The sequence below is a fragment of the Temnothorax americanus genome, unplaced genomic scaffold (assembly GCF_048541705.1).
Source record: "Temnothorax americanus isolate GAGA-0224 unplaced genomic scaffold, ASM4854170v1 Scaffold21, whole genome shotgun sequence".
Taxonomy (NCBI): Eukaryota; Metazoa; Arthropoda; class Insecta; order Hymenoptera; family Formicidae; genus Temnothorax; species Temnothorax americanus.
The window spans coordinates 3991054-4002500 of record NW_027509349.1 but is presented as its reverse complement, the minus strand read 5'-3'; the positions used below and the strand labels follow the sequence as shown (position 1 = coordinate 4002500).

General features: G+C 42.0%; 1 protein-coding gene and 1 pseudogene across 1 annotated transcript; both read left to right on the top strand.

The window, feature by feature from the left end:
- Window positions 1-5743: 5743 nt before the first annotated feature.
- Window positions 5744-6124, top strand: LOC143897670 (uncharacterized). The gene has a single exon (XM_077406474.1). The coding sequence runs from the start codon at window positions 5744-5746 to the stop codon at window positions 6122-6124; it is 381 nt and encodes a 126-aa protein (XP_077262600.1).
- A 604-nt stretch (window positions 6125-6728) lies between these two features.
- Window positions 6729-8797, top strand: LOC143897668 (sentrin-specific protease 1 pseudogene; annotated as a pseudogene).
- The last annotated feature ends 2650 nt before the right edge of the window (window positions 8798-11447 follow it).

The window sequence follows — 11447 nt, the reverse complement described above, 5'->3', positions numbered from 1 at the left end:
CATTAGTGCAATTCAATTGTCTAAAAACTTGCTCATTGATGATGCCCATGTTAAACCAAGACTTTGCCAATTCGTTGATTTTTGATGTTATTTTTCTTATAGGATTGCTTTTCAATTTTTTGTACGTGGAACTGTCACTGTCAACGTTGTGCAATTTATTTTCAATTGGCCAGTTGGGTCGAAAATAAAACGACTTATTTTGAAAAGATTTATAAGATGATATGACGAAATCTGAATGAAATTGGAAATGCTGCAATTATATGTCTCGATATTAATTTGCAACAATACTAGTAGAAATTGAGACCTTTGTGCAAATATTGATAAACATCGAGAACTTTAGAAGAAATAAATAATAATTGTATAACGAATTCTCGATGTTCCTTTATTTCTTCTGATGTGGCGTCTGAATCGATCGTGACGGCGCAGAGAAGCGCATCGTGTGTATAATAAAAAAATATATAATAAAAAGTAAACTTAATTGAAGAACAAAATGCCTGGTCCCATAAGCCAATTTAAGAGAGGACAAATAATAGCGTTGAGGGATGGTGGCATGGGTCCGACAGACATATCAGCCCATTTGAATATAAGTGTAAGTATTGCTCGAGTTAAAAATAAATCACCGAAAAAACGTTGTTTAGACACTTTCATGCCTAAAGTCATCGAATCAAAAATTGCACACAAGCGTGCGCGTATCTTTTTTTGTAATTAAAAAATATATAAAATAAAAAAATGTATACAGAGTTCGTTCTGAATGCATACATAGCATCTTCAGGAACATTTATTATTCAACGCTTTTATTACAGGAACGTTCAGTTCGTCGTATTGCGAGAAGATACGACACATTGGGACATGTCAACCCGTCTCCGATACCTGGACCTGGACGATTGAGAGGAACGAATGCTGAGGAAGACCAGGAAATATTGAATGTTATTCAACAATCTGGCTTCCATTCGTCGCGACAAATCCGATTAAATGTCGATCTAACGTGCTCAGATCGTACTGTGCGGCGCCGTTTGCACAATGCCGGTTATCATCACCGGATTTCCGCACAAAGAGAAGTTTTCTCTCATCGGCACAAGGAGCAGCGGCTGGGTTTCGCAATGGAACACTTAGGATGGGAGGAAGAATGGATGCATACTATCTTTTCAGATGAGAAGGTATTTTCGACTGACGAGTCTGGTAGAGTGACATTGTGGAGAACGAGAGGAACGAGGTATGCGGAGGAAAATGTTCGTTTTCGCGCACGAAGTGGACGCATCACATTAAGTTTTTGGGGATGTATGACTTCGCAAGGCCCTGGGCCGCTTGTTCGCACAACACCACACATGAACGGCAAAGAATACCTCCACATATTATCTGATGTGATGATGCCATACGTCGCGGAGATTTTTCCTGGCAGACCGTACGTGAATTTCGTTCAAGACAATTCAGGAGTGCATCGAGCGAGAATTGTCCAGAATTGGCTGGCTGAACAATCCAACCTCAGGACGTTGAACTGGCCAGCCAAATCCCCTGATTTGAATGTTATCGAACATGTTTGGGGCATTATGGTGCAAGAGTGGGACCCTCGAATTCCACGAACACGAGAGGCTCTTGCACAATATGTTGTAGAAAAATGGGAGGGTCTCCGCGCAAGACCACAATTTTTTGAAAATTTAGTGCGGTCAATGCCCCGAAGAATGAATTGCGTAATTGACAGTAATGGAAGCGTCATGCGATATTGAGTGACGCCTCCATTACTCTCTATGAATGCATGGTGATGTATAAATGTTGCATGTCTGCAAAGTGGACAATTCTCGATGAGTGATTGAATTAATTATATTACAGTAACAGTTATATGATTTGTAAATATAATTGTTATTGCAATATAATTAAAAGTGTGTGTGTATGTGCGTGCGTGCGTGCGTGCGTGCGTGCGTGCGTGCGTGCGTGCGTGCGTGCGTGCGTGCGTGCGTGCGTGCGTGCGTGCGTGCGTGCGTGCGTGCGTGCGTGCGTGCGTGCGTGCGTGCGTGCGTGCGTGCGTGCGTGCGTGCGTGCGTGCGTGCGTGCGTGCGTGCGTGCGTGCGTGCGTGCGTGCGTGCGTGCGTGCGTGCGTGCGTGCGTGCGTGCGTGCGTGCGTGCGTGCGTGCGTGCGTGCGTGCGTGCGTGCGTGCGTGCGTGCGTGCGTGCGTGCGTGCGTGCGTGCGTGCGTGCGTGCGTGCGTGCGTGCGTGCGTGCGTGCGTGCGTGCGTGCGTGCGTGCGTGCGTGCGTGCGTGCGTGCGTGCGTGCGTGCGTGCGTGCGTGCGTGCGTGCGTGCGTGCGTGCGTGCGTGCGTGCGTGCGTGCGTGCGTGCGTGCGTGCGTGCGTGCGTGCGTGCGTGCGTGCGTGCGTGCGTGCGTGCGTGCGTGCGTGCGTGCGTGCGTGCGTGCGTGCGTGCGTGCGTGCGTGCGTGCGTGCGTGCGTGCGTGCGTGCGTGCGTGCGTGCGTGCGTGCGTGCGTGCGTGCGTGCGTGCGTGCGTGCGTGCGTGCGTGCGTGCGTGCGTGCGTGCGTGCGTGCGTGCGTGCGTGCGTGCGTGCGTGCGTGCGTGCGTGCGTGCGTGCGTGCGTGCGTGCGTGCGTGCGTGCGTGCGTGCGTGCGTGCGTGCGTGCGTGCGTGCGTGCGTGCGTGCGTGCGTGCGTGCGTGCGTGCGTGCGTGCGTGCGTGCGTGCGTGCGTGCGTGCGTGCGTGCGTGCGTGCGTGCGTGCGTGCGTGCGTGCGTGCGTGCGTGCGTGCGTGCGTGTGTGTGAATGAGGAAAGTGAATGCTGAATGAATGCTGCGCATAGTGAACAAAGCGAAAGCCATCCATTGCTCCTTTGAAGGATCCCCGATAGGAAAATTACGTAAATATTGTCATTCAATTGGACAATTATTGCGCTAAGATGGTTCTTCATAACGCTGCTGTCTTGCTGAAATACTATTTATAAATAAATTGTGCAAATATTGATAAATATTTGCACAAAGGTCTCAATTTTCACTAGTATTGTTGCAAATTAATATCGAGACATATAATTGCAGCATTTCCAATTTCATTCAGATTTCGTCATATCATCTTATAAATCTTTTCCTATTGGGGGAAGTCACTTATACTCTTGCGGCGTATAAAGAAATAACACATCGTGCAATCGGCGTAACAATTAAGTAAATACCTTATACACTCACATATATCAGAATTTCTTGGGATGAACCAATGTATATCCATCCTGTGTCCCAACGTAATTCATCCTTTGTCAAAGTTATTTATCTGCAAGTAAAGTATTGGATAAATATGTAAATGCACATTATTTGAATAAATAATCGCACAGATACTTTTACTTAATATGTATACTTTCAATAATAAATGATCTTTAAATTGCATACTGAATTCGAAAACGGAAATTGTATCCCACTTCCTTTCTCTAACGTTGAGCGATCGCCTGTTTTTATCTTCAATACTTCGTTGATATTGCATCACCACAACCTATTAGTATAATTTATCCAAGTAATTCTGCAAATATTGGACAAATCTGTTATTGCACATTATTCCAATGGATAATTGTATACGTATGTTTTTTAATGCCAGGTAAAAAAATTTATATCGAAACGACCGATAACCTCTACACCGATAACCTCTACACCGACGCGAACCGTGCAACGTACAAGTCCCGAATTTCTTGAAACCGCGAATGTTTTCGAAACCACGGACGACTCGATCAGGACGACCGTTCATAATCGGTTGCAAACGTCGGAGGGTCGAAAATGGTTTATAGAATCGTTGGAAGATCACTTGGGTCCACTGAGCCGAATTTACATCGCAGAGGTTTTGGGCGCCTGTCCAACAATAGACATAGCATACGGCGTTTATCTCGGTAATAATAAATTGATGCTCGGTAATAAAAGTTTTGACGTGGACAAAGCGGATAACATTTATATCGACGGCGTACGATACGCCGGCACACCCGGTATTTACGAGTTGATCTTCAAGAAAATACCCGATGACACAATTTACACGGAGGACGATAAGCACAAGTACAGGAGCATACTGTTGGCAACGAGTGCTCATAAATTAAAACATGATCCTCTCGGGCGACTAAAGGGCAATGTGGGATTCAAGTATCGATTTGTAATCTCACCGTTGATATCTACCGAATCCAAGAAGAAAAAATCCGGAAAGGGATTATTCGCGCCTCGCGCGATGACGCTAACCGACAATAAGATCGACTACGTGCATTGGGATGACCCCAACGAGCTGGTGGATCGTCTGCGATTGCTCGACGCTTCGCGTCAAGCTGGCAACAATGCCCACGACAACGAGATCACGTCGATCATCGAGGAACTTCGCGAGGCTGGGCTTATTATAAATTAAACGGCGCGACAGCGATCCGTTCAATCGATGTCGAAATGCCGATCAATAAATTTGGATTGTTCGAGCAGCGCGAAGACGCGACGAATGCCATTTCCTATCATTATCGGTGGAGCGGATTAGTGAGAAATTTTGTGCGCGACAACGCTCTGTGTCGCACCGCCACGGACTTTGACGCAAGGTCGTGCAAGATTCGTCGCGTAGCGCAACCTGAGACTGACGGTGACGCGGTTAACAAACTATATGTGGATCAGTGCGTTAAAAGTTTGACAGATCAACGGAAAGAGTCAGACGAGAAGCTTACCGCGTTCGAGAAGGACGTGCGAGCGTTACAGGCTGCGGTGAACAAGCTTTGACATGCGAATATCGTTGAATCAGACGCGACAACGAACAACAATGGACAAACGGTTTAGCAGAAACGACTATCGAAAGGCGACGAGTGAAGAGAGGCAACGGTTAATTAACGACGGCGACGAACAGCAACGAACGACTCGAGAACGGTTGTCGGACGACTGTCTAACGGTTCAAGAACGATTGTCGGACGGTTGTCGAACGGTTCAAAAACAGCTCAGAAACGATTACGAGCGGTTTAGAAACAGCTGCGAACTACGCGGAGACAGGAAAGGCTACAAACGGCTAAAGAACGTCGACGACGACGACGATGAGTGGTAAGAAGCAGTTAACTGACGACGACGAACGACAACGAACGATTCAGGAACGATTGTCGACCGGCTGTCGAACGATTCACGAATGGTTCAGAAGCGGTTACGAACTGTTCAGAAACTGCTACGAACGATGCACTAGAAGCAGAAACGGCGACAACGAAACATGAGACCGTTAAAATCGACCGATGTGGATAAAAATATCGAAAAGCGACGGTTGGTGGACGAATTGCACGCATCGGCGAGAAGAAATTTTCCCCGCAGACACGTCATAGTGCGAGGGTACGACGATCTGTGGCAAGCTGATATCGTTGAGATGCGTCCGTACTCACGTTTCAACGGAGGCTACCACTACATACTTACCGTCATCGATGTGTTGAGCAAGTATGCGTGGGCCGTGCCGCTCAAGGGTAAAGGTGGCAGCGAGACAGCTGACGCTATCGCTGAGATAATTCGAGATAGCGAGAGGTGCCCTAGTAATCTACAAACCGACATGGGGAAAGAATTTTACAACACCGACGTGCAACGTCTCGTGAGAAAACACGACATCAATCATTATTCCACGTATTCGGTGATGATGGCGTCGGTTGTCGAGCGATTCAATCGCACGTTAAAAAACAATATGTGGAAGATGTTTACGCTCAATGGAAATTACAAGTGGGTCGACGCCTTGCCGCGACTCGTGTCGGATTACAACGCGAGCAAGCATCGAACGATTGGCATGCGACCCGTCGACGTTACCCCCGCGATCGCCGAAAGACTCTTGGCTACGGTGTACAGCGCGATAAAGATCGCGGGCCCGGCAAAGTTCAAAGCGGGCGACTCGGTACGCGTCAGCAAATACAAGACAATTTTTGAGAAGGGTTACACGCCGAATTGGACCACCAAGGTGTTTAAAATCGTTAAAGTGCAGCGTACCAATCCCGTAACCTATCTACTCGAGGACTATCGTGGAAAATCTGTCGCTGGAGCGTTCTACGAGTACGAGTTGCATCGCGCGACTTATCCTGACGTATATCTCGTGGAGAAAGTACTGCGCAGAAGGTGCGACGAGGTTTACGTGAAATGGCTGGGATTCGATGGATCGCACAATGTTATTTAATTCGTGCAGATTGTATTTTTAAAACATATAAAAAAATAAACTATGTAAAAAAATATTAAATACAAAATATCCAATGTATAAAAATATGTAAGACGTATGCAACATATAAAATGTTTGAAATATATACGATATCTTTATTAATATCCTTTCTAATATAATACGTTATCTACTATTGTGAGTTTCGTGTTCATCGTGGTGCCATAAACACATTTTTTTTCTTGAAGAAGGGGGGTGTTATTGCGTAGACGTATCTATTTCATACTATTTTTTTACGACGCAGTACGTGAGACAAAGGAAGAAATGCAAAACAGATAAAAAAAATAATGATCAAGATTCAATTGGAGCGAGAGAGAAAGCAAAGGGTATATAATGAGGGATGCATCAAGCCACAGTAGTATGATTTGAGAGCTTAAACACCTCGGTGATACATCTGTGCATTGATTGAAACATTAAAATCTGTGTGCGGCGATTCATCTGTGCAGCAATTCATCTGGTAAATGTGCAAATTATTATTATTTGAAATTATTGAAATGTGATGTGACATACTTTTTGTGACACCATAATTTTATAACACCATACTTTTTTTGCCAAGGGTTTCCACAGCATGGCAGTGGTTGTGGAAGGTTTCGGGCTGAAGCTCACGCAAAAGGATCTTCACACGATGATCGGTTTAAATTGGCTCAACGACGAAATTATTAATTTTTATATGAATTTGCTGATCGCCAGAGGTACATCTTCGAACAAGTATCCGAAAGTTCACGCGATGAACACGTTCTTTTACCCGAAACTTCTGTCGAGCGGTCACTCATCTCTGAAGCGATGGACCAGGAAGGTGGACATATTTGCGCAGGATCTTATTATTATCCCTATACATCTGAACGTTCACTGGTGTATGTCAATAGTAGATTTCCGCGATAAAACGATTGTTTATTACGACAGTATGGGCGGTGATAATTCGCAATGTCTGGCTACGCTAAAACTATATTTACAAGATGAGAGTCTTGATAAAAAGAAACAATCTTATGATATGAGTGATTGGGAATTTTATTCCGCCATGAACATTCCGCAACAGACGAACGGCAGCGATTGTGGTGTATTCTCTTGCATGATCGCCGAGTATGTCTGTGCAAATAAAAAAATTACGTTTACTCAGAACGACATGCCGTACTTTAGAAACAAAATGTTTAGGGAAATAATAAATGGAAATATTGTATAAAAATTTTTTATTGAATAAATGTTTATAATATAAAATATAAAAGTATATGGTTGATTAATATTCTTTCCATTATACATATACGTATTTCATACATTCATACATACATACATTATACATATATATTTATATGTACATACATTCATATGTACATACGTACACTCAATAATTAATACAATTGAGAATTTCATTGACTATACCGGAAATGATACGCAATATATATATACGTAGCCATACGTAAATATTGTATATATACAGGGTGTTCGATATAAAAGTAACCACCCCAATAGGGGGGGTAGATTGGGTCAAACTGAAAAGAAAAGTCTCTGTGTCGGTGTCGGAAAAGAGCGGTGGGGGTCGAGAGACGAGCGGCGAGCGGGGCGCGGCGCGGTGCGGCGAACGTCGAGCGACAGATGTTATACACTGCGACGAAAAAGTATTAGAGCCAGCCCATACTAAACTTACGATAATTCCTTCGCGTAAACGGGATTTTTCTTCGCGTAAACGGGATTTTGTAGTAACTTACAATAATTTACTCCGCGTAAACGAGTGAATTATCGTAAGTTACTACAGAAGTAACGCGCTCGCGTAAACGTAGTAACAGTAGGTAGCACACGTATTGGCTCAATAGCCAATGGCCAATAGGCATTGCCGTAACGTCTTACGCCTTAGATAATATTAATTAGTTTAGCTTGAATTATGTGTAATAAAAACATTTAATTTTGGTAAATTTAATTATTTTGCATGTCAAAGTTTACGAGGTTTACCACAAGCCTTACTTTAACTTTTGTTTATGTTATAATAACTTTAATGGTGCGTGTCCACCTGCGAGTAAAACTCTCGAGAGTAGCTCTCGAGATTGATTCTCGCAAATGGACATATTCCTAAAGAGTACCTATAACGGAGAATGAATCGCAGCTCTCGGCGAGCGAACCTTTCAAGACCTACTCGCAAATCGACACGACGTTATTTTACTCTCGGAGATCAGCTCGCCAAGCTCGAACGCTGTTCGTATTTTGAGAGCTACATGATGACACAAAGGAACTTATTGAATAATGCGGAAATCATGAATCATTGTAGAATACTACTGTGACAGAAATAAAAGTTTTTTTAATTTTTATGTTTTGCGAATAAAGTGCGAAAAATTCATAATTTAAAGAATTAGATAAGAATATTTTTAATACATTCTCTGCTTATTACATGGTCAATAATTAGTAACACTTTAGTTTTACATACTTTGCACGTTTTAGTTACAGCGTTGAAATTAAATACATTTTTACATCGCAAATTAAGTACATTAAAAAAAGAAATTTTTAAATATTTACACGTAAAAATCTAACATCAAGGTATTTCGCAAACTGAAAATTAAATAATAATATCGCACTATGTATTACACTTCACAACTTGTAAGTCTGCAGAAACTTTTTATTGTTAGGCGTCTTCAATCTCAAGCTCTCTAATTAAAGCAGATCCAGCACCAAATGTACACCTGCGATCAATCCATTGCTTGACCCAGAAGGTCTTTTTGTTGTTTCAACGGCACTATAGCTCAAGTTCAAGCCATAGCCTCCTGAAGTTCGGCCTGTATAAAATCCAAGGCCTCCCTTCTGCTTTCTTAGAGATACACTCTCGGCGGGTTGCCATTAACCCTTCCGAGAGGTGGCGATCAAATAAAAACCGCGGACAATTTTCGGTCGGATTTGAACTCGGATCTTCAGCTCGTTAGAGCAGCGCATATCTTTCTGCGCCATGATCGCCCTTTTCCTTTTTAAAATAATGCTAGTCACTATATAGCAGCCGCAAGTTTTTTCGTTTACGCGACATTATGATGTCACCACTCTCAGACATCAACTAAAAAAATACGTAAGTGGATACGGTTTTGAGAGAATTCTCCGAAAAAATACTCTTCGGATTCTCGCGAGATGCTCGCGAGAATACAATGTCAGAAAAATTACTCTCAAATGGACAGTGTCAGAATAACTCTCGAGAGATATTCTCGAGAGTTTTAAGGCGCGTGTCCACCTGCGAGTAAAACTCTCCAAAGTAGCTCTCGAGTTATTCTGACACTGTCCATTTGAGAGTAATTTTTCTAACATTGTACTCTTGCGAGCATCTCGTGAGAATCCAGAGAGTATTCTTTCGGACAGTTCTCTCAAAACTGTGTCCACTTACGTACTTTTTTAGTCGATCTCTGAGAGTGGTGACATTATAATGTCTCATAAACGAAGAGACTTGCGGCTACTATAGTAGCTAGCATTATTTTAAAAAAAAGGGTGTTAAATAACAACAAAAAGACCTTCTGGGTCAAGCAATGGATTGATCGCAGGTGTCGGATCTGCTCTAAATTAGAGAGCTTAAGATTGAAAATTCCCAACAATTAAAAGTTTCTACAGACTTACAAATTGTGAAGTGGAATATATAGTGCGATATTATTATTTAGTTTTCTGTTTGCGAAATATCTTGATGTTAGATTTTTACATGTAAATATTAAATAATTTTTTTTTTAATGTACTTAATTTGCGATGTAAAAATGTATTTAATTTCAACGCTGTAACTAAAACGTGCAAAGTATGTAAAACTAAAGTGTTACTAATTATTGACCATGTAATAAGCAGAGAATGTATTAAAAATATTCTTATCTAATTCTTTAAATTATGAATTTTTCGCACTTTATTCGCAAAACATAAAAATTAAAAAAACTTTTATTTCTGTCACAGTAGTATTCTACAATGGTTCATGATTTCCGCATTATTCAATAAGTTCCTTTGTGTCATCATGTAGCTCTCAAAATACGAACAGCGTTCGAGCTTGGCGAGCTGATCTCCGAGAGTAAAATAACGTCGTGTCGATTTGCGAGTAGGTCTTGAAAAGTTCGCTCGCCGAGAGCTGCGATTCATTCTCCGTTATAGGTACTCTTTAGGAATATGTCCATTTGCGAGAATCAATCTCGATAGCTACTCTCGAGAGTTTTACTCGCAGGTGGACACGCACCATTAAAGTTATTATAACATAAACAAAAGTTAAAGTAAGGCTTGTGGTAAACCTCGTAAACTTTGACATGCAAAATAATTAAATTTACTAAAATTAAATGTTTTTATTACACATAATTCAAGCTAAACTAATTAATATTATCTAAGGCGTAAGACGTTACGGCAATGCCTATTGGCCATTGGCTATTGAGCCAATACGTGTGCTACCTACTGTTACTACGTTTACGCGAGCGCGTTACTTCTGTAGTAACTTACAATAATTCACTCGTTTACGCGGAGTAAATTATTGTAAGTTACTACAAAATCCCGTTTACGCGAAGGAAAATCCCGTTTACTCGAAGGAATTATCGTAAGTTTAGTATGGGCTGGCTCTAATACTTTTTCGTCGCAGTGTATAACATCTGTCGCTCGACGTTCGCCGCGCCGCGCCGCGCCCCGCTCGCCGCACGTCTCTCGACCCCCACCGCTCGCCGCGCGCCGGGCACCGTGCCAGCCCAGCCAGCCGCCGAGGCCCGCCTCTATCGCTCCTTGTGCGCGCATTCGCTCAGACGTTTTATTTAATAACTCGTTAACTATTGCGAATTTTGCAAAATGGTACGAGACTTTTCTTTTCAGTTTGACCCAATCTACCCCCCCTATTCGGGTGGTTACTTTTATATCGAACACCCTGTATATATATTTTTTCCAACTTGTTTAACTACGCACCGATTATATGTCGCGCTTGAAACACAGCTATCGTTGGAACATTAATTAATTAATTAATTTTTAATTAATTAATTAATTAATTTTTAATTAATTAATTAATTTTTAATTAATTAATTAATTTTTAATTAATTATTAGTAAATAAATTATTAAATTAATGAATAAATCACGTTATGAACTCAACTTCCGAGCAAGCAAACTGTAAACTGATATGATTTTTGAATAAATGAATGAATAAATTTTTAATTAATTAATAATTCAATTCATTTATTCGTTCGTTCATTCATTCATAAATAATATTGTGTCAGCGACAGTATTATTTGCACTGATAGACTTACCAATATATTTGGAATCTGTATTTCCTGCATCCTGCAAAAAAGCACAAACAGTATTATATAATTGAAATAAATTAAAAAT

Excerpts from the sequence above, each read along its gene's own strand:
- LOC143897670 (XM_077406474.1), top strand. The coding sequence starts at position 5,744 with ATGCGACCCGTCGACGTTACCCCCGCGATCGCCGAAAGACTCTTGGCT.